We start from the raw sequence: 25,213 nt of genomic DNA on the forward strand, positions 1-25,213 counted from the left end.
ACAGGTCCACTCAGGCGGGTAACAAGGCAGGTTTCCTCATAATATCCATATCAATGAAACTACTTGTTTTGCTATGATTCAATGTGAACCAGGGGTAACGGATGGTTTTATAAAAGACCAATCTCTCATTAAAGGCCTCAAATGAAAATTATTACAATGTAGTGAGAAGTGGATGGTTTTGTAGAATACCGGTACAATCCAGTTGTATAGGCCTAATGTGAAAAGATACTAAATATAAGTTATTTGAGGGTATGTTCGACTACTATACATACTAAATACATATATTAGTTATTTAAGTATTTTGTTATTTATTTTACAAAATAAAGTTTGTATAAATGTTTTAAAAATTGACAGAAAAATAAAAATTTTTTTTTTACCATCAATAGTGAATAGCTATAAAAATGATGTATTTTCCTGGAAAAAAAATGCTTGTATTTTTAATTAAAAAAAAAAAAGTTTCACTTAAAAAAAAAAGCCTTTGAATTAGAACTTTGAAAGATCTAAAATATCATGATGTCGGTTTTTCAATATTTCTAGTTATCGTGATCTAAACGGGGCGGACAGACAGAAGATGAAAGACAGACGAACACAAAACTAATAGCAGCTATTACAATGAACGTAGGTAATATTTGGGAGACGAGACCAAAACAGGCTTTATGATTGGATGGATAGTTTATGTCAAAAGTAGACTTAAATAAATGCACAAAATGAAATAGGTCTAAGCACTTTAATTTTAAAACATACATTTTATCTCGTGAGCGGAGTTGACTTTGTTGAAACAGATAACATTCAGCTCGTGAGCGGAGTTGACAATGTTGAAACAGAAAACATTCAGCTCGTGAGCGGAGTTGAGAATGTTAAAACAGAAAACATTCAGCTCGTGAGCGGAGTTGACAATGTTAAAACAGACAACATTCAGCTCGTGAGCGGAGTTGACAATGTTAAAACAGAAAACATTCAGCTCATGAGCGGAGTTGACAATGTTAAAACAGAAAACATTCAGCTCGTGAGCGGAGTTGACAATGTTAAAACAGACAACATTCAGCTCGTGAGCGGAGTTGACAATGTTAAAACAGAAAACATTCAGCTCGTGAGCGGAGTTAACAATGTTGAACATGCTACGGAAGAATGAGTTCCAAAACTAGGAAAGAACTGATCAAGAAACATGTGCTCGCTGCAACTGTACATTGTTCGGTCCGGCTGTGGAGGAGCGCGACCTTACAGTTGTCACCCTCCCGTTCATCACCCCTTCCCCCCCCCCACACACACATTTCCACCCTGACCCGCAAGAGCCGTGCATCAGGACAGAATAAGGCTCACACACACACATAAACACGCGCGCGCGTGCGCTCGCGTAACAGGTCGATTCTCTGGCCACACAGAGTCTCTCCTTTCATGACAATTTTCTTAAGACCCTGGGAAGAGGCTAATTATTGAGAACAGATTTGTCCCAATGTTTCAAGCAAGGGAGATGATTTTATATTAAAAGAAGAAGGGGGAAAAAGCGCGACAATCCATATTCCAGTCGAGGTATTGGGCCGTCAATGTCCTCAACATTGTTAAGGTCCAATCCTTAAAACAACGAAAGAAAGAGAGAGAGAGAGAGAGAGAGAGAGAAGAAAAAAAAAGCTAAAAAAGAAAATGATTGCCTAGAAAGAAAAGGAAGTATTAGCCTTTCCTCACTCACCACTTTTATTGACAAAAAATGTAAAAATAATGATAAAAAAAAAAAAAAGTAATGAATGATAAAGATGAAATAATCATGTAGAAGTTTCGTTGTGGTTATTGCTGGTTAATATATGCATTGTATGTGATTAGTTGTCCTTTATTAAAAGGCAGGGCTATTTATTAATTTTTTTTAGTCTCCCTGTGGTTTAAATAAAAATACGGTGGTCGTGTTTAAAATGAAATGGCCCGTTTTCCTATAGAGAAGTATAAATTTACATTAATAGATAGATAGATAGATAGATAGATAGATAGATTCAGCAAATTTGGTCATCACCTGTGTACAAAGATCACCATTTCTAATACGTGTGTTTTGTTTTAAATATTTAGAAAGAAATTTGTAAAAAAAAAATCCCTCACAGAACAGTATGTTGCCATTTTCGCAGAACAGAACATTTAATTAGTTCATTCTGTGGTCTTGAAGCGAAATTAGTATATATTTTTTAAAATTCTTTAGTTGCTATGCAACACATTGTTTTAAGCACAATTGACCTCATTCTGAACACATCTATCTGGATATTCACCCAAATGGACAAAAGAATATTCAAATATATGTCAGGTCCCTGCAGCCAGGGCGCAGATGGCTTCCAGTCAATCAGGTCAATCCAACCAAAAATCTGTTTAAGCCAGAGTGTCACATGTGGATATAGATCTATACATGATGCGTTTACATTTGGCAATGTAGTTCTGTAACTTTTTAGAGTAGGACTATGTACTTAGTATGGTTGTCGTGCTAGTTTTGAGAAGTATAGAAAATGGATGTTTCAAAACTAGGATCTGTTGAATTGTGGAGTGAAAATATTTGATGTGTGTGTATGTGTGTGTATGTGCTTGACCCGCAAAGAGAGTGCCCGTAATAAAAGTGTCTCAGAGTTCCATCCTCAAGGATTAGTCGATCTGTCGCATGAGTGAGCGGCTAGAGATTGTGTCTGTGTGCGTGCGTGTGTGTGTAAGACGAGTAGCTGTGTGTGTGTGTGTGTGAGGTGCCAGGAGACTGAAGACCAGGGGAGAGCAGCCATGGCGGATCCAGGGAGGGGGCCAGATACCCGAAACCATTAGAAGACACAAGTCATCATTGGAAATACAACCTGACGCTCTCTCTCACTCAAACACACACACACACACATCATCTCTCCCTTAAAGATACAAAGTATTATTGAGTATCGTTGACACGTTTTGAGAAGGGGAGTTCGAGAGTAAATCAACAAACAATTTATTACCTAATACAGAAACTGTTTGTACTGGTATCTTATAGTAAGAATGTAACAATAATATACGTTTGACCAATCTTTGTCACACACGGATACCCAGAATAACAATCCAAGACCTACTCGCATACTTCAAATAAAATCTAGTGGGAAGTTAATTTATTATAATTGAAAAAAAATAAAATCAGGACAAAACAGCGTATAAGAAAGTTAGATAAAACTCTTCCTCTAACAAGATTCTGATGTGTTCAAATCCTGACACATACTTACATTCACACATGCTCTCTCTCTCTCTCCCTCTTTCTCAGTTTTCTTTCTTCCGCAGACAACAACACACGTACTCACAGATATTCTAAATCTATAATTGAAATATTTGTCCAACAGCACAGCTGTCAATTCTGCTGTTACATAAAATGTTCAAAGCCGGCTCTGGCATTGACACAAACATGACTAGGCTGACAATAAGCCGCAATGAGTAATTAATAGTGTAGAAAAGACTTGCTTAAATATATGTCAATATATTTCTTCAGCACACACATTCACACAAAAGACCTACCATCAAATACAGGCCTAACTTTAAAAATAAAAGTGGAAAATATTTTCAAACGTAAATTTTACAAATTTGAAAAAATAAATGTGTAACATCCTTCACATCATTTACTGATAGGTCTAGATCTAGATGAAATCATGAAGTGAATATTGAAAGTCGAAATCAATCCATTTCTCGACTATGTCAAATAACGACGAGACGAAACTGGTGAACATTTTTTAGAGAGAGACAACTGAAAAAAAAATTATGTGGTAATTTTTAATACAAAAATATTGTATAAACTAGTTCTGAGTGTGATGTTGTAGCTTTAAGATAAGATCACAGGCCTTATTAAATTAAAAATCAGAACACGCACTGATACAATTTTGTGTTATATACTGTACTTGAAAACATAATAATATATTTATTTCCATTGCTATGCGTATACCATATAGAGCTTGCTACAGCCCGCGACCACGAGTTCATGCAACATATTTGCAATTCTAAGCCGAATGCAAAAATGTGATAGTTCTAAATTAATAATATATCACACAATGTAAGCATCTTCGTCCTGCTGTAATAGCTAATATCTTACTCATTATGAATCGAATACATGCCTGATAGGATTTTTAAAAATCTTTTGGATCCTTGAATGTTACAGAGGAATATTTAAAAATATGCAACATTCGAACATAGTATTAAAACTATGAATCATCTAGAAATTCCATCAGTTTATTTTTTTTCCTTAAATAGTAATTTGTTGCCAACTTCAAAGTTAGTGCAAGATAATTGTTAGAGAGGCTAAAAAAAGGGACATTTCGAAACACACATGAGCTAACACGATAATGGTAGGCCTATTTGTTTAGTTGGCATCACCAAGAGGTAAAAAACAAAAAAAGAATCATCGATGGCTTACCTTGAAGCAGGCACAACACGTTTCAATACAACCAGGACTACTAGTGGAAGCAACACTGTAAGTTTGTCCAGAATGGTCACCACGAGCGTGGACTATTGACCCAGCCGTGGTCTGAGCGAGTGAGAATAGAGAGCGGAGAGAGAGAGAGAGAGGAAGAGAAAAAAAAACGCCAAGCTGACAACACAGCAGTCCCCCGTAGTGTAAGATTATTGTGGCCGTGATTAAACTGCTGGTGATTAGAAGAGAGCGGGCTCCTCCATTAATACCGTCTCTCAGTGTTGCAGTTCACATCGTGTCCATAGGAGTCCGTCATGGGGGAAGCAACACAAGCCTCGAGGAAGGGAGAGAACTTCTAGAGAGCCGGGAGAGAAAGGGAGGAAAAAAAAAGAGAGTCGGGCGTGGGGTGGGGAGGGGGTAATCCCAAGATTGGCGACCACGACCACTAGGCGTCGCAGCTGGTGACAAGAGGGTTGCTATGGAAACCGCAGAAAAAGATTTTTGTATCGAGACGCTGGTTGGCTGGTTTTGTCGAGGATGAAGGCCCCTAAGAAGTTGTCCTTGCGCTCCTTGGCTGGCGCAGAATTCTCTGCTCTCTGCAGAATCACCGGCCATTAAACTCCAAGAACAGGTAGCCATGAGGGAAAACACACACACATAGAAACACACACAATTTGTCATACTGACAAGACACGAGTGACAGTGACGGTGGGGCTGAACGAACCCCGGCACACCAGCAGACGATCGAGTTAATATTTATTTAAGGAGACCAGTACTTAGTAAACTGTTAGATAATATTTAGACACATTAGAAACGGAATGAAGTATGTCAATAAATCAGTAGCCATCTGTCAATGTTCACTGATTTCAGAATCAGTAGTCATCTGTCAATGTTCACTGACTTCAGAAATCACTATCTTATCTTATCTTATAAAATACAAAAAAGAATACTTCAAAAATACTTTTTAAAAAAGATGATTACGACCTACGCGTGTCCCTAGGTGTGTAAATGGTTTTTATTTTAGAAGACCCATTTCATTGCAATAACTGTGCTTTGTACAGCCACTCACAAATGTCTACCAATAAACACATCATTAATAAACCTGCTTCATTCTAGTTTGGTATTTGAAAGTGACGTAATGTAAATTGTTTTCTAAAATCTGAACAAGGGACAAAATCAATTCGCAATCTTAACAAAATCTCATCTTAATTTTGATATTTATATAAAGTATAAAGGTATGTATTTTGTAGAGTACTTTAATATTCACTGATTGATTTTTTTTCAAGTTTTTTTTTTAAATGGTTCAATTGTTATACATTATTTATGTTAATTCAGTAATTGTATTTAAAAAAAAAGGCTAACCTCATTTCGATTCGAGTTTATAGAGTAAATATTAACACAATTCATCGGCAAGGAATATATTTAATTCCGAAAAGCATAAATAGTTCAAATACTTGATATGCATATATAACGCACCAAAAAGTACCTCGCACATTAGATTCAATGTTTAGGTAAAGATTGTCAACTAGAACAGCCCTGGTATCTATATCACTGAAAACCTTTAAAAGTGTTGACCAGGCTGGTCAGACAACGTGATGGTCAGCGATAATGGCTCGCCTTTCAGCTGTTGAAACTAGACTTGGAGCTGGGCATCGTGAACTAAATAGTAGCTAGAATCTGTCTAGTACCGGAGACGGAAAGTGTGTAATGAAAGGCCAGTAAGCCTGGTGAACTGAGAACCCGAGTTATGCCGGGCTTAGCTCCTGGTCTCAGGAAGAAAGATGGAAGCTGCTTCCGCTGCTGTCTAATTGTGTCACGTAGTGGCGGATACCCTGGCCTATCTCTAATGGCGGGGATGTGTTAAAACACGCAATTTGTCTAGGGTTATTTGCCCAAATTAAATGGTCCAGTTGGCCTCACGATTTTAAAGACTATTATTGAAATATTTCAACGCAGACGCCATTCTTCTATCTTCTTTGCGGGTGTGACTTTAAAAAAATGCGTCAATTTGATGTTCAAAGTGATATTTAACAACGATATGACGTGATCTGGTTGTACTGAATTTGGGTTTAAATGTCACGTATTATTCATTTGATTCCTTGACCAACTGTTGACTAGGGTGTTACATAGTTTATACAATTATAGGAAGCGTGGTCGAGAGGCTAAGTACGATTGAACTTGGTTGTCTTGGCTACCTATGAAGGGGGCTCTAGGCTCGACACCCGACTCGAGCAGAGTAGTGTTTACTGACTACCTAAAGGCAGCACGGAAAGCCCCCTCCCAGATACCCCTTCCCCCCACCTTACAAATGAGATTGGACCAAAGCGCTCTGAGCATGCTATAGGATGAAAGTAGCGCTATATAAAAGCTATAATTTAATTTAATTTTAATTATCGTCTTCATACTTCCCAATCTCCGTTACCCATTAAAAAAGAGTGGATTAGTGGATTTTTCGTTCAAGATACTGGCTCCGAGTAAAGATTACATTAAGCACAAGTTTAGTATTACACATACGGTACTATGTGCTTTAGGGTTTTGTCTGTTTGTTTCTATCACTTTACTGAAGTTAGATATTTTGACTTGGTAATAGAAGTAGCCGAATAAGTGATTGTACACCAATTAATAACTTATTTATAATGCGATTCGATTTTAGAAAAAAGAACAGCATAGGGGGCCTTTGAAATCAACGACAAGCCTAAACACAGACTGTGGGACGGAGGAAGGCGACAGAAGGCCTAAACACAGTCTACGCGACAGAAGGCCTAAACACAGTATGCGGGACAGAAGGCCTAAACACAGTCTACGCAACAGAAGACATAAACACAGTCTACGGGACAGAAGGCCTAAACACAGTCTACGCGACAGAAGGCCTAAACACAGTCTACGGGGCAGAAGGCATAAACACAGTATACGCGACAGAAGGCCTAAACACAGTCTACGCGACAGAAGGCTTAAACACAGTCTATGGGACAGAAGGCCTAAACACAGTCTAAGGGACAGAATGGCTAAACACAGTCTACGCGACAGAAGACCTAAACACATTCTACGCGACAGAAGGCCTAAACACAGTCTACGCGACAGAAGGCCTAAACACAGTCTACGGGGCAGAAGGCATAAACACAGTATACTCGACAGAAGGCCTAAACACAGTCTACGCGACAGAAGGCCTAAACACAGTCTACGCAACAGAAGACATAAACACAGTCTACGGGACAGAAGGCATAAACACAGTCTACGCGACAGAAGGCCTAAACACAGTCTACGGGGCAGAAGGCATAAACACAGTATACGCGACAGAAGGCCTAAACACAGTCTACGCGACAGAAGGCCTAAACACAGTCTATGGGACAGAAGGCCTAAACACATTCTACGCGACAGAAGGCCTAAACACAGTCTACGCAACAGAAGGGCTAAACACAGTCTACGCGACAGAAGGCCTAAACAGTCTACGCGACAGAAGACCTAAACACAGTCTACGCGACAGAGGATGACGAGAGAAAGCCTAACAGAAGACTCTAGCACGGAAGAAAGCGAGGCCTCGATTGAAGACGGCTATAGAGTTATTTCGAGCTAAGTAAAACTAAAGACCATTTGAGAAATGATGTACAGTGAAAACTGTATTATTTCCCCTATTAAATACTTAGCTGTACATACTCTGCCATCAAAAGAAAATGAATATAAATGCAAGATCAGAGAAATCCCTGATATTGTCTGTTACTCTTGAGAGAGAGTTCTGGCAACCCAATGTCAAGAAAAAAACAAAGAAACTTATTCATTTCTTCTGTTATAAGTAATAATCAACATTCTATTTCTTGCAACTAACTATTTACACAAAATAGACTTGTATTTCTTATCATAAAGTATAACTTAAAAACAAGATTAATGATTAAAACGAGTGAATAAGATTAGAACTAACCTAATGAGACTTTTTTTTTTTTGTGTTTGCTTTATATAGTCAGTATAACATAAAACTAAAATCAGACGAATTTTAACGGTGAATGCCGTTTATAACCGGAAGAGATCAAGCAGTCGTCACCCATTGGCTAAAGTCTCTATTGATCTGGATTCCCATTGGCTTCAAAACAGCAGAAAGATGAGAGACTCACGGATGGCGGGAACATGACGGCGGGAACATGACGGCGGTCGAAGGTATAAACCTTGATGAAGGATGAACAAGTTTAAGAGCTCAGGATCCATAAAATTGTTAATTATTTAAAAGTCTCTATTGAAAGACATTAGATGTTTATAGTGGTAAGGGCTGAACTGTGGTGAACGGATGAAAATGGAGGATCAAACCCAGAATATTTCCGTTAGATAAAAGGAAATCAAATATTTGGCGCGGTTTTTTTTTCCTTAGGTGTAAGCAAGCTAAATAGCTAACAGGAACTACTTACAAGGAAGTATGTCTGAAAAACGATTCTTGCGCATGTTGGATTGGTCGAGGGCTACTTTAGTGCTGGATGGGTCAGCGACGTAGCTACTGACAGCTTCCCATTCTCTGTCCAGACGATCTTGGTTCTTCAGGTGATCTTCCATGTAGGCCTGGAGAGAACAAAGAAACAACTTAGAGCAAATTAGTTGCTAACATTATGGAATGTGTGTGCGAATTCAAGGTATTGTGTAACACTGGGTAACTCATGGGGCGGGGCTTACACAAACGAAGGAAGGAATTGTGGGATAAAAAAGAGAAGCACATGGCGAGACTATAATGGCGGGGAATGTAATTTTAAAATCTGGTTTTATATATATCTTGTGTTTTCAATAATGTATTAGCAAGAGAAAAATTTGAATTTCTGTAATTAAAAGTTAGATTTATATTCACTAAAAAGTTTTTAGATTTTTATTAACTGATTTGTAGTTTAACTATTTAATTATTTTCCTTCATGTAGGCTAGATTGCATGTATCAAGCATATGCTTTTGATTGACAATGTACAATATTATGTCTGGCTTCAGAGTTAGATCGACAGATGAAACCTTTAACTCACGAGCATTTTTGTTTCAACACCCCCCCCCCCCTATCATTTCCGTCTCTATCTTAATGTGTCTTTTTGTGAATGTTTAGCGAAAAGTTGAGGTCAGTAGTGCTTTGTCCTTTATTAGATTTGTTATTAGTGCATAAAGTATATCACTAGAGTATTAATCAGTTGATGGATGTACTTGTGGTGGAGATATATAATAGCAGCATGGGCTTTATTCCAAACCAGTGCCGAGATGTGTTGGTCTGTTGACTCTGATTAGCTGGCTATTGAACAGAGCCACAGAGATGTGTTGGTCTGTTGACTCTGATTAGCTGGCTATTGAACAGAGCCACAGAGATGTGTTTGTCTGTTGACTCTGAATAGCTGGCCATTGAACAGAGTCACAGAGATGTGTTTGTCTGTTGACTCTGATTAGCTGGCTATTGAACAGAGCCACAGAGATGTGTTGGTCTGTTGACTCTGATTAGCTGGCTATTGAACAGAGCCACAGAGATGTGTTGGTCTGTTGACTCTGATTAGCTGGCTATTGAACAGAGCCACAGAGATGTGTTGGTCTGTTGACTCTGATTAGCTGGCTATTGAACAGAGCCACAGAGATGTGTTGGTCTGTTGACTCTGATTAGCTGGCCATTGAACAGAGTCACAGAGATGTGTTGGTCTGTTGACTCTGATTAGCTGACCATTGAACAGAGCCACAGAGATGTGTTTGTCTGTTGACTCTGATTAGCTGGCTATTGAACAGAGCCACAGAGATGTGTTGGTCTGTTGACTCTGATTAGCTGGCTATTGAACAGAGCCACAGAGATGTGTTGGTCTGTTGACTCTGATTAGCTGGCCATTGAACAGAGTCACAGAGATGTGTTCGTCTGTTGACTCTGATTAGCTGACCATTGAACAGAGCCACAGAGATGTGTTGGTCTGTTGACTCTGATTAGCTGGCTATTGAACAGAGCCACAGAGATGTGTTTGTCTGTTGACTCTGATTAGCTGGCTATTGAAGAGAGCCACAGAGATGTGTTGGTATGTTGACTCTGATTCGCTGGCTATTGAACAGAACCACAGAGATGTGTCCAGTGAAGACTGAAATGTTTCTCGTCTTCCAAACAAATGTTCAGACAAACATGGAGAGAGTAAACTGAAATCACGTGACGTAATACTGTGAGTGTGTATCCGAGTGAGTAAGTGTTTGTGTGAGTGAGCATAAAATAAGGATTTTTGTGTTTGGGGGGGGGGAAGGCATTAGAATCGATGCTAAATTCTGGGATGGTTGTGTATGTGTGTGTGTGTCCCTTGCTATCACTCATGTGTGTTTGTATGGAAAGGGGATTAACAGCAGAAGATTAACAATTCATAAGCAGTCTTTTGACAGAGTCAGAGTCAACACTGTTCAAACACAAGACTTCAATTTAGCGCTAGGGTATTGAGGAGAATTACAGTCTTTAAAGAAACATAACTCTGCGTAAGTTACATTCTTTAAAGAAACATAACTCTGCGTAAGTTACATTCTTTAAAGAAACATAACTCTGCGTAAGTTACATTCTTTCATTACTTTGCCAAAGTTGCATAATTTCTATGAGCATATGTAGGACCAAATTATATTATTTCCTATTACATAATTATGCAAAGGTTTATGCATATCATGTCCCTCTCTATGTGATACAATGCAATCACAATACACTAACACGTTCCATCTCATGCTAGATCTTATTCTCACACTTCAATTCTTGGATCCAGTTTACGCAATTATTTGTTGTAACTAACGATACTTCAAAAATAAAAATGCAGATTAGATAATTAACTATTGTTAATTAATTATATTGTTTGGTATCGAAAAAGGGAAATAAATGCTACTTATTGAGAAATGTGGCTGTATATATGGAGTTATTTCCTATAATTACGTTCCGTACACGTTCTTTCTCCCACTTCCCATTCTCAGATCAAGTTGAAAGTTTGCATTATTATCTATAGTCGATGATAATGCATGAATCAATTTAAAAAATTAACTAATTAGTTAATCCATTAGTCTTAATTAATTATTTTGTTATTTTTTAGAAAAGGGAGCTTATTTCTACAGTATGAAGATATGGCAGTGATTATTTACGTTTTTTTTCCTTATATAAGCTTTTTTTTTCAAATAAATATTTTGTTTGTTTTATAAGCAACACATACCTCTAGCAATGTTACATTCTTTCAAGGAGCACGACCTTAGTGGAGCATACTTCACATCAGAGACCATGTTTCAACACAACGACACATGCATTACATAAACAACACAATGACACATGCATTACATAAACAACACAACGACACATGCATTACATAAACAACACAACGACACATGCATTACATAAACAACACAACGACTTAGCGTTAGACTTCATTGGACGTCTGATAGGTAAATATAAAGTAAGCCAGACTTTCATAGAGAAGTAAATGTACCAATACTTGTCCTATTTTATACTTTAAAAAATTAATATGATGTATTTAATGGTATCAGTGCACACTCCAAACAATGGTGCACCACCATTTTGTTATTTTCATAGATTCTAAAGCACAACAGACTCATTAGTTAAATAAAATTACACACTTCGTAATGGGCGGATACAAATAGTTGAAAGCTTTTGGGTGTAAACACTATAAAGGAACTGTTCCTCCTATTACAAAGGTTACTACACACACCTCTACGCTCTTTCGCTTGTCAGATTTTCCCCTATAGTTTATAGGCTTAGAATATACAGCCCTTAGAGGCTTACTTTCTAAGTGATGTAAAAAATAATAAGATATGAATAGTAAGGCATACAGTATTTCACGTGGCGACCGGCATCTTTTGTCACCACCAGCGCAGACTTAACCATTGTCCGGCGATGGTCGATTAATGTTCTCTTTTCGTCTGTCACCGACAGTGGATTTTCTTTTGGTCTCAAATGTGTATCCCGCGACCTTTGTAACAATAAATAAAACAATGACTACCCCAGCAATGCATCGCTCAGTGTTTTACTAAACCAATCAAACACGAAACTAATCCAGTGGTGTGTATATTAGCTCGTCATGACAACAGAATGATACAGAAACGTCTCCTCAGTGATATAGAGCTACTTTGAAGAACGAGATTCCTTTATGACATCGCAGGCCTATAGGTCATCATTATGGCTCCAGCTAATTTAACTATCAATGTAGAAAACCATGACCTGAAAACAGGAACATTAAATTCTTGTGTTGGGCGCCTCCGAACGGTGTCGTGTTTTGGGATGAACTTTAATAACCAAATAGTATTCGACGCTGATGAAAGATGTCGACTACTGCGTTTAATACGTAGAGAAGGGAACCGTCGTATGTCGTTTGGCTAAATATCTAAATATCAGAGAACAAAACCCCAGTCTCTCGCTAAGCTCACCAAAACGATTCTGTGTTTACTTTCGCTCCACCCCAAATTCTAGTCTTGTTTTTTCATTTGTTACGTCATGTCGCCAAGGTAAAATTTTAACTCGTTAATGAAACAAACAACTTTTCGCGCCAAATTTCTAATCGTGTCCTAACACTTGTCGATAGAAAATGAAAGCCAAACACATGAATGCATATTTTGCTTCTGGGAAGAATTGTTTAAAAAAAAAGGCGCAAAACATATTTTATTTCACGGAGAAATACAGGTTTAAACTAAACCAAGAGGCGGGAAAATTAAACATTGGCAAGTCTATTTCTGCTTCATCTTATCAAGATGTATCCTTACGCTGGGCGGATGTAAACCTGATTAAAGCAATGCCTGTCTTTAAGTTGTGTGCCTTTCAGTTTCCAGGCAATTCGATAACTAGATTTTAATTACTTCCTCGCATCTGGAGAGAGCCCATCCAGTGAATATGTCGAACGAGATAGTGGTCGTTTGTAGCATATCGACCCGGAGACCGCGTGATCGGAGGACAATGGTTATCTGTCCAATCAGACGAAGCTTCCATTGTCAGCTGACTAGATGAATTTAACTCCTGTAAACGTTGTAGTTTTTTTTTTTCGTTCACGTGTCCCACATTCAGGAGAAACTCAAAACTGTATTCATCAAGACAGGCATTGACACACAAGAAAATACATTGACAAAAAAGTAAATACATTGACAAAAAAGTAAATACATTGACAAAAAAAGAAAATACATTGACAAACAAGAAAATACATTGACAAAAAAAGAAATTACATTGACAAACAAGAAAATACATTGACAAAAAAAGAAAATACATTGACAAACAAGAAAATACATTGACAAAAAAAGAAAATACATTGACAAAAAGTAAATACATTGACAAAAAAAGAAAATACATTGACAAAAAAAGAAAATACATTGACAAACAAGAAAATACATTGACAAAAAAAGAAAATACATTGACAAAAAAAGAAAATACATTCAAAAAAAGAAAATACATTGACAAACAAGAAAATACATTGACAAAAAAAGAAAATACATTGACAAAAAAAGAAAATACATTGACAAAAAAGAAAATACATTGACAAAAAAGAAAATGCATTGACAAAAAAGAAAATACATTGACAAAAAAGCAAAGTATAAAAAAATACTAAAAAAAAAACAAAAAAAAATTGTATGAAGGAAAGAACACGACATTTACTGATATTGGTCTAAATACTGCAAGTTTTATCTTCCTTTTCTAAATAAACTAAATTGATTAATTCACACTAATTAATAAATTAATTAGTTATTTTGTTTTTATTGATTCATGTTTTGTTAGGGCCAACAAATAATTGTGCGAAGTTTCAACTTGATCAAAAATTGTACCAGACAGACAGAGTGAGATGATCAGTTGAAATTAAGCTTTGACAAATGTCTAAATACATTGACCGAAAAAACAACAACAAAAGCAAAAACTAAATTTAAAAAATCTGACAAAAATATATTGACCGAAAGAGAACCACTAAATATCCTAACAACCCCCCCCCCCAAAAAAAAAAAAAAACCCTCAATAAATAAAACAATAAAAATCTCAAACAGAAATGTTTTAGATTGTCACAAGCTGAATAAATTGACAAAAAGTAAACACAAAATCAACATGCTTAGAGAATCGTCAATTAGCTAATTACAATAATTACATTGACATTAAACTCAATTTATTGACAAAACTATATTTGATTGACGGACTAAGTAAGTAATAAACAACATCAAACTAGTTGACAGAAAACACAATTAACTGACCAAGTCTGCGAACTGTGACACTAAACAGAAAACTTGGTCAGAAGTGACCACAGAATAGACTTACCAGTACGATGTGACCAGTCGAGATGTCCATGTTAGTGGCTGCTGGCTCCTCACTCCTGAAATACGGTAAAAATATAACCTCAGTGTTGGTACAGCGAATTTTTAAGGGCGAAACTGACTTCATGTTCTAGTCTATGTTCTACTAGTGCACCCAGCTGGGCTTTACAGACCCTCAAGGAATCGTTGCTGGCAGACACCTGAGGATGTCACCATGTCACAAAAAGGTCACAAAATATGAGTCATAATACATGTGACACAACACATGTCATAATACATGTCCGACTACGTTTCACACTCCCAATCCGTGTAGCAGCCTAAAGCTTAATCCTGTTAGTAACTGATACAAAAAATAACACCAGTAGAGATATCTTTCTGCATTCATTGCTTTGAGTGTCACGCTGCTCAGTGTCATGATGCCACAGAAGTAGTCACAAGAATAGAGTACATTTCTCTTTCAATTGTTTCAGAAGAGATTCAATAGCCACACACGACACCGCCAGAAAGTGAATCTATTTTAGGCATACATCTGACAAGAAAGACAACTCCGCAGATAATATGAAAGTGTGAGAACAAAAGAATCCTGGCACAGTGTTGCTAGTCATGAACTCTCTTAGGAAGCCATTTGATGCCACACCTTTTTATTTACGTATACGTTGGACCATCATTCTAATCAAGTGTTAACACAAAGCTATCACACAAAAGAGAACCAGATCTAAAGCTCAAATAGAAAAAATGACATTTTTTTTTGTCTTTTTGATGAGTTCATCCATACCTGTTTGTATTTAGTGACAAACTTCATTGACGAACACATTTATACATCAAACAGAATGATGGCAATAATGTTTAAATTATTTTTGTTACAAAAATTGATATCCATGATTAATATAATTTAGTGTAGGCCTACTGATACATGAACGATTTAGTATATAAAATATGTTTAAAAAATGTTAGTATATACTTTTACTGTCAACATTTCAGTAATTCTATTCTGTCAAATATATATTTAGTTTCCCTTTTAATAAAACATGTACATAATTACTTGTAATGTGATTCATTTGAGTGCATTATATGCTAAAGTTAATTGCTTTTAGACCTACATATGTATCATGCGCGTGCGCGTTATCTTTTTATGTCTGTCAGTGGAACATATTTCTTTTAAAATTTGTTCCAAAAAGACTTTGTTTAATTTGTTTAATTGATGAAATAGGCCTATATTTCACATATATTCATACTAAATAGCTGCCTTTAAAAAATGTATCTCAAGAAAGATAGGACATTAGCCTCACGTATCTGCATATTTTTGGCACGTTTTTGTCAAATAGATTTTATATTAGAATTATAATATTCTTTTTTTTTACAAGCTATTTCCTTTATTGTTCAAAAGTTACATCTTATTGATATTCACTCAGTAAATCAAGTTTAACGTTGAAAATATAAAAAAAAAACAAAAAAAAAAAAACTGCAGGGTTGATCACATGATTATCAATGAATTCGAAATGAATGAAATCAATATTCTTCTTTTCGTGTGTGTAGACACACAGGATACTGTTGATTATGACGACACAGTGTGCCAAATAAAAACCACAAGAGAGGCAGTGTGTCTCAGAGTTGCCAACTCAACATATTTACACCTAACAAGAAAAGAAGTGCCAGCTTTCTGGTGGTCATTCTTGCGAGTCTTGACCCTAGAGTCGCACAACTCGTGTGCCTTGCTTCCGCTGAAATAGTTCCGATCAATAACGGAGCGCCCACACATCTGGGATGACAAGCTCGCGACAAAAAAAAAAAGCCTTGTACACAGTGGATCTCAATATTGTGAACATTTCAGATGGCTAGAATTGACCGTACGGCTAAAATATACACAGTAGTTGACATGTACTTGTAAGTAATTTGTTTGCACCTTCTGAAGCCTGTTAATGATCTGCTAAGCACCGTGTAAGCCAAAATGCTTCTGACGGTATGACCACGTGACTTTAAAATCGGCATTGCCTAACATGGAAGTCGGTGTTTCTGGCAGTTGAAAGTTTCAAGAGACGGGAAGGTTCCGTGAAAGTCTCAGAAAGTAAAATGACTTTTGAAAGGCAAGAATTGTAGACCCTAGACCTAAACTTGTACATTAAAAGATATCACAGGATATCAGCTTCTTTCACACACTGGAGCACACCATTATATCACGTACACACACAGCTAGACGGGGGCACACCATTATATCACGTACACTCACAGCTAGACGGAGGCACACCATTATATCACGTACACACACAGCCAGACTGGAGCACACCATTATATCACGTACACTCACAGCTAGACGGAGGCACACCATTATATCACGTACACACACAGCTAGATGGGAGCACACCATTATATCACGTACACACACAGCCAGACTGGAGCACACCATTATATCACATTCACACACAGCTAGACGTGAGCACACCATTATATCACGTACACACACAGCCAGACTGGAGCACACCATTATATCACATTCACACACAGCTAGACGGGAGCACACCGTTATATCACGTACACACACAGCTAGACTGGAGCACACCGTTATATCACATTCACACACAGCTAGACGGGAGCACACCATTATATCACGTACACACACAGCTAGATGGGAGCACACCATTATATCACGTACACACACAGCTAGACTGGAGCACACCATTATATCACATTCACACACAGCTAGACGGGGGCACACCATTATATCACATTCACACACAGCTAGACGGGGGCACACCATTATATCACATTTACACTCAGCTAGACGGGAGCACACCATTATATCACATTCACACACAGCCAGACTGGAGCACACCATTATATCACGTTCACTCACAGCTAGACGGGAGCACACCATTATATCACATTCACACACAGCTAGACGGGAGCACACCATTATATCACGTTCACACACAGCTAGACGGGAGCACACCATTATATCACGTACACACACAGCTAGACGGGAGCACACCATTATATCACGTTCACACACAGCTAGACGGGAGCACACCATTATATCACGTACACACACAGCTAGACGGGAGCACACCATTATATCACATTCACACACAGCTAGATGGGAGCACACCATTATATCACGTACACACACAGCTAGACTGGAGCACACCATTATATCACATTCACACACAAATGTCAAGACAAAACAAGTGTTAGGCACAACTACTACTGTACTAAGACAAAAACAAAGTGTTACCATACACAAATACTATAGACAAAAACAAAGCGTTACCATACACAAATGCCATAGACAAAAACAAAGTGTTACCATACACAAATGCCATAGACAAAAACAAAGTGTTACCATACACAAATGTCATAGACAAAAACAAAGTGTTACCATACACAAATACCATAGACAAAAACAAAGTGTTACCATACACAAATGCCATAGACAAAAACAAAGTGTTACCATACACAAATGCCATAGACAAAAACAAAGTGTTACCATACACAATTACCATAGACAAAAACAAAGTGTTACCATACACAGATACACGTTTGCTAAGACGTTAATACACACTGCCATATATTTCTTCAGACATGACACAGACCAAGTTCAGAAAAGAAAACTCAGATACACCAATGTCAGTCTGATACACACATTAAAGTAACACATCCTAAATGAAGTTGGAACAAGTCCCCATGGGCGGGCGTCTCAAGATTGTCCGCGACAACCAGGGGACTCCTGATGTCTCACCTCGCCTTCAGCGCCCCCCCCCCCTCTCTCTCGCTCTCTCTTCCACTCTCCTTCACCTCTCCCAATTCTCTTCAGTGTATAAATTACAACGTCAGCTGCTTGATGTCAACACTTGGTCTGCGACGTCACAGAGTGGCCCAATAGTTCTGTGTTACTTACAGAGTGGCCCAATAGTTCTGTGTAACTTACAGAGTGGCACAATAGTTCTGTGTTACTTACAGAGTGGCCCAATAGTTCTGTGTTACTTACAGAGTGGCACAATAGTTTTGTGTAACTTACAGAGTGGCCCAATAGTTCTGTGTTACTTACAGAGTGGCCCAATAGTTCTGTGTTACTTACAGAGTGGCCCAATAGTTCTGTGTAACTTACAGAGTGGCCCAATAGTTCTGTGTTACTTACAGAGTGGCCCAATAGTTCTGTGTAACTTACAGAGTGGCCCAATAGTTCTGTGTAACTTACAGAGTGGCACAATAGTTCTGTGTTACTTACAGAGTGGCCCAATAGTTCTGTGTTACTTACAGAGTGGTCCAATAGTTCTTTGTAACTTACAGAGTGGCACAATAGTTCTGTGTTACTTACAGAGTGGCCCAATAGTTCTGTGTTACTTACAGAGTGGCCCAATAGTTCTGTGTAACTTACAGAGTGGCCCAATAGTTCTGTGTTACTTACAGAGTGGCCCAATAGTTCTGTGTAACTTACAGAGTGGCACAATAGTTCTGTGTAACTTACAGAGTGGCACAATAGTTCTGTGTAACTTACAGAGTGGCCAATAGTTCTGTGTAACTTACAGAGTGGCCCAATAGTTCTGTGTAAGTTACAGAGTGGCCAAATAGTTCTGTGTAAATTACAGAGTGGCCAAAATAGTCCGTTGGCCAAAATGGGACATCCGCCGAGTTGTTCAGTTGTGCTCTAATGCCAGGCGTGGCTGACACACAGGGGAAACAGTCTTGCCTTGTACATAAGACACAAAGAGATAAGCTGTTCATAAAAATGAATCCACTGAGACAAGATCTGAATTTCAAACTGAATTTCCATTTGATTGGACCATTAAAAAATTATCTTATCTCTTATCTTATCTTATCTGGTACAAAATATTACTGGATCTATTGAACTGCTCTGAGATCAGCGAAACACACAGATCTTGAGATCTTCAAGTCATAATATACAAACTATTGATGTCCCAATGTATAGATATAGAATACATCTATTTTTTTTTGGATCTAAATATTAAATTACATTTAATGATGATTGTAAAAAAAAAGCAACCCAAAGTCTTCGATTTAATTACACAATACCTAGACTATCAAATATCACATACAATTAGATTTGACTCTTTTCTTCTTATTATGATTATGATTAAATAAAAAAAAACATTCTTCTAAAGATCTATCGGACTTTATCGTCCTTTATTTTCGTTCCAGAGCTTCTATTACACTTTCATTGAAATATTAAGATGGTATAGGATTGTTACAAAGTGTTACAACATCATACAGTTTATTGACGAATTACCTGCAAAACATTAAATAGAGACATATTCAATAGATGTGAACGAATTGAACTAATCTGGTAAAATACACTCAGGGAATGCAGCTTTGGGATTTAAAATTATTATCAAGAGCCTTAATGACCTCGTTGCTGTTTCAATAATGTATGTAAAAAAGCGACCTCCGGATAATATACATCACTTGTTGTAAGATTGCCTATCATTACCAGGCAAAGGCATTACCAGAGAACGAGCGGAAACAATACTTCTATCATAGAGATCTCTATCAAAGATATCTCTTTCAAGATACCTCTATCAAAGATAGATACCTCTATCAAAGTTACCTCTATGAAAGATACCTCTACGTTGACATGTTGTATTATTGTACGTGACGCACGTCTCTGAACTTTATTTGACCCCCAGACCGTGACGTTTTGAACACCATGGATAACCATCATCTGTTTGGTGTGGGACCTTCGGACATTCTCTTCTTCCTGGTCATCGGTCTAAATCCTTTCTTTTAGCCAAGAGTAACAAGGATTTCAATCCCAACTCTTTAGACATTCTATGAAGGGTCTTGGAAGGCTGTTTTGTGTTGGAAGACTGTGCCCTCTACAAGAATGTTCGGAAGAGTAAAAGTGAGCATCCTCAATATATATAACAAAAAGTTTTGTTTTTTTTAATTGGTTGTCGCTAAAATGTAACAGAAGACGAGTTTCTCGTTCGACTTAGATAATCTGCTTCACACCAAACAAAAGTAATAAGTCTTAAGTCTAATGCATACAGATTACGCTATCATTCTTTCTTTCAGCATTGTATCTTGGATTTATATAATAATCTTTTCTGCATCGCTCTTTAATATAAACATGTGCTAACTTCTTTTACCAAAAAAATAAAATCTTCATCTTCTAAGGCTAAAACAGGGCTCTTCCACTAGGACCTAGTCACGTCATTTCTTCCAGACGAACACAATGCCCCTGGAGAATGAGGGCCGCTTCTCACAATCTGAATGCTCAACCGCTACCATTATTCCGACTGCTGGACTGCACAAAGGAAAGACAACCTTCGCAAGACAGACCAGCATCGCCCCAAATAGACTGTGCAATGTGAAAGAAAACTGTGCTGTATTCAAAATTAATGAGCACTAATTACTAGAATAACTAGAGGCTGCATTAGACATTCTGAGGCCAATATTTATTTTTGTTTCCACTCGCTATTGTCGCTGAAGCACTTAATTTTTTTTTCAATGATAATATTATAACAATCAATTCTGAAATTTAAAAAAAATAATTCATTTTTTATTTTCAACGTGAGAAACTGTTTAAATAAATAGAGGTAATAGAAATACAGACGAGAAAAAAAGAAAGGAAGAATGTGATTAGAGAGAGAGAGAGAGAGAGAGAGAGAGACAGAGAGAGAGAGAGAGAGAGAGAAAGAGAGAGAGAAAGAGAGAGAGAGAAAGAGAGAGAGAGAGAAAGAAAGAGAGAGAGAAAGAGAGAGAGAGAGAGAGAGAGAGAGAGAGAAAGAGAGAGAGAGAGAAAAAGAGAGAGAAAGAGAGAGAGACAGAGACAGAGAGTGAGAAGAAGACAGAGGGGAAGAAGAGACAGACGGATAGTGAAAGAAAACGAGTTAGAGAAAGAAATAAGAGACGGAGAAAAAAAAGAGTGTAGCAGCGGAGAAAAGAGACAAAAAAAGAGAAACTGTAACACGAGAGTTGGTTAGAGAGGTGAGACAGACAGGTGAGTGAATAAAAGTTGGACACTAGAGTTGGTTAGGGAGGTGAGACAGACAGGTGAGTGAATAAAAGTTGGACACGAGAGTTGGTTAGAGAGGTGAGACAGACAGGTGAGTGAATAAAAGTTGGACACTAGAGTTGGTTAGAGAGGTGAGACAGACAGGTGAGTGAATAAAAGTTGGACACGAGAGTTGGTTAGAGAGGTGAGACAGACAGGTGAGTGAATAAAAGTTGGACACTAGAGTTGGTTAGAGAGGTGAGACAGACAGGTGAGTGAATAAAAGTTGGACACGAGAGTTGGTTAGAGAGGTGAGACAGACAGGTGAGTGAATAAAAGTTGGACACGAGAGTTGGTTAGAGAGGTGAGACAGACAGGTGAGTGAATAAAAGTTGGACACTAGAGTTGGTTAGAGAGGTGAGACAGACAGGTGAGTGAATAAAAGTTGGACACGAGAGTTGGTTAGAGAGGTGAGACAGACAGGTGAGTGAATAAAAGTTGGACACGAGAGTTGGTTAGAGAGGTGAGACAGACAGGTGAGTGAATAAAAGTTGGACACGAGAGTTGGTTAGGGAGGTGAGACAGACAGGTGAGTGAATAAAAGTTGGACACGAGAGTTGGTTAGAGAGGTGAGACAGACAGGTGAGTGAATAAAAGTTGGACACGAGAGTTGGTTAGAGAGGTGAGACAGACAGGTGAGTGAATAAAAGTTGGACACGAGAGTTGGTTAGAGAGGTGAGACAGACAGGTGAGTGAATAAAGGTTGGACACGAGAGTTGGTTAGAGAAATAAATATCACGAGAACTAGATCAAAAGTGAATCACATTTAAACATTGAACCAGTTGCATCAAGCCTCAACATCAATCTCAACAAGAAAACAACATCCAACATCTCAAGATAGACGAACATCTTACTAACATCCAGGACAAAAATTAAATCTTATTTGCAGTACAAAGTCTTGACTGTCTTCTTTATTTCAAGGAAGCAATTGTTGAATTGAACTTTGGCACGGAAACGCGAAGATCTGAACATCAATTCAGGCCTTGCGGAACACTGGCATAGATAATCACTTCTCTTCAAATAAGTACACACCAGCCACTGTGTAGGTTACTCCCCCTACCTCATTTACTAAACATATTTTAAAATCGTAATGCCATAGAGAAGTGTGATCCATCCTACAGGTGGTCTGGGGCTAGGGCGTAACAATCTTCACTGCTGAGAGAACGCTCGAAACTTATTAAACAAACAAAGCGGCATCTTTCTCTTACAGCGAAGCAGACACACTCATCAGAGAGTGACTGGCTCAAGATTCCACGGACAATCAATATTGTCCCATTAAGACCATGTCATTTCATTTAGCACGGCTGCTGGTCACTGCTTCTTAAGCCCTATACAAGTCGCCGCCCTCTCCGAGAGTGTGGCAATATGGGCCTGAACAATCTTGTCGTCGTTCTCCTCAACTAGAATGATCAAAGCGCTGTCCAGCATGTACTATGGACTGGTTTGAACATATTCCATGTCCATTTTTTATTCACCTTAGTGTTTAAAATAGAATTTGAATATCAATGCAACACTAGTACAAACCAGTTTGAAGCGTTGAAACAAACCACTCCTGTTTTAGTGTCACTGTAAGAATCCTTAGCTCTTGCTAGCCATGCGGAGGAGGCATTAGGATTATGCAGGGGCTGGGACAGACTTACCAGCCAGGACATTACCTACTGGGTAACACTTCTGAAATTCAACGATGCGCAGGGATGAATCTGGTCGTTAGAGGAGACGATTAGGCCACTAGTTAATCGAAACCCGTCAGGGTAGCTAAGGACCTTGTCCGTTGCACTGGCGGGGAGGGTAGCCAGCAACAATGTTACTATCCACGCACCGTTCTTCGAGAGGCCGTTATACAAAACAAATAAAAGAAACACTGATCATGTAACACACAATGCCTCTATTAAACTATTGGTGTAGGACTCAACCTATCTATAGGAACTAGAAACGAATGCCATTAAAAATATTTTTTGACAATTAAAATATATAACTGAAATACCAAAACTGAATATCTGGCAATTTGTAATCATATAACGCAAACTAATTAAATTGAGTTAAAAAATAGTACAAGAGACATTGTTCCATACCCTCCCCCCTCCCCCCCCCCCAACTAAAGGATGAAGTTAGTTTGTTGGACGGCGACCAGCGCAACAGCAAAAAAAAAAATGTGACAAACCAAAATGAATGAACAGGTCATTAATTTGATCACATTAGTCAAGATCTAATATGTTACTTTAGTCATTAGAATTTATTGACAAGATGATAATGTCACATTAGACTATCACGCATGTGAGAGCGAGCTAGCACACAGGGATGCTTGGTTGTGGGGGGAGAGGTTGTTGATGACGTCAAACGCAGTGAAAACATTGTCCACATCTATCACAATAATCTCTAACACTAAGGCACACATATTAGTTCCTGCCCGTTGATCCCTCCACCTGTGCCACGCCCACCGTGACAAATGACCACCCGACAGCTCCACTCACTCAAAGACACACGTGAGACGGCATTTACTCACTCTCACTCTCTCGCACACACATAAAAAAAAACACACACACGCACAGGTCTGAAACCCAGTAATGGCATGCTGGGGTCACCAGATAGGACCTTGTTCTCTATTGATCCGGAAAGACGTCTTTCAATCGTTGACTGACTCGCTCCTGGCCACGGCCACGTTGAACTGTGTGTTTTGTCTTGGATAGGGGGATTGACATCACTTCCGGTAGCAGGCGTCACGTGAAAGATAAAAAAGGACATCAAAGCCGCAGTTTTGAATTTTGTTCAATAAACATATTGTCTTAGGCCCCCCTCACCCCAGACCAAGACACACTAAAAGGGAGGAAATCCTACAAAATAAAGAGTTGTATCTAATTTTCATTCACCAGGGGGTTAGGTTCTGACAATAGGGAGCGAGGTACGAGGATTAGCCCCTTTTGTATTACTAAAGATTCAAATCTAAACGCATAACATACAAATGAACATCAAACGTGTTGAGTGGAAGAGTGATATGAATATTCGTGGAAATAAAAAAACAAACAAGCTAACAATATCTGAACTCCCTATTTTAATTTCAACAAAATGCATTCTTTAATAATAGATGCTGAGTGAATACTTGGCCAGATGTTCGTTGCAATCAATGGTGCACTAGCCTAAGTATTGTTGATTGTAATGGAGCACTAGCCTATGAATCGTTTAATTTTAATGCAGCACTAGCCTATATATCGTTAATTTTAATGAAGCACAAACCTATGAATTGTTGATTTTAATGGAGCACTAGCCTATGAATCGATGATTCTGATGGAGCACTAGCCTATGTATAGTGTATTTCAATGGAAAACTAGCCAAAATATAGTTAATTTGAATGGAACACTAGCCTACGATTCTGATGGAGCACTAGATTAAATATCGTTAATTTGAATGGAACACTAGCCTATGTATCGTTGATTTCAATGAAGCACTAGCCTATGTATCATCACACAAAATGTGCATAGATCTTATGAAGCTTCGCAGTAAACATAGAACTCCATGAGGATGAACAAGTTGTAAATCAAATATCAATGTATATTTAATGTTCCCCCACTATTTATTTAAAACTTGGTTGCTGTTTTATTGTAAT

General features: G+C 38.0%; 1 protein-coding gene across 1 annotated transcript in view; it reads right to left on the reverse strand.

Annotated features, from left to right (window-relative positions):
- The window catches only part of LOC106079945 (receptor-type tyrosine-protein phosphatase N2-like), a 293,472-nt gene that overhangs the window by 24,490 nt on the left and 243,769 nt on the right, over positions 1–25,213 (reverse strand). Inside the window, exons 13-14 of the mRNA XM_056043460.1 lie at positions 14,608–14,662; positions 8,770–8,917 (exon numbers count right to left, since the gene is read on the reverse strand). Of these exons, the coding sequence (XP_055899435.1) occupies positions 8,770–8,917; positions 14,608–14,662 (203 nt within the window). The remainder of the gene's footprint in view (positions 1–8,769; positions 8,918–14,607; positions 14,663–25,213) is intronic.

Source organism: Biomphalaria glabrata, chromosome 1 (genome assembly GCF_947242115.1).
Source record: "Biomphalaria glabrata chromosome 1, xgBioGlab47.1, whole genome shotgun sequence".
NCBI lineage: Eukaryota > Metazoa > Mollusca > Gastropoda > Planorbidae > Biomphalaria > Biomphalaria glabrata.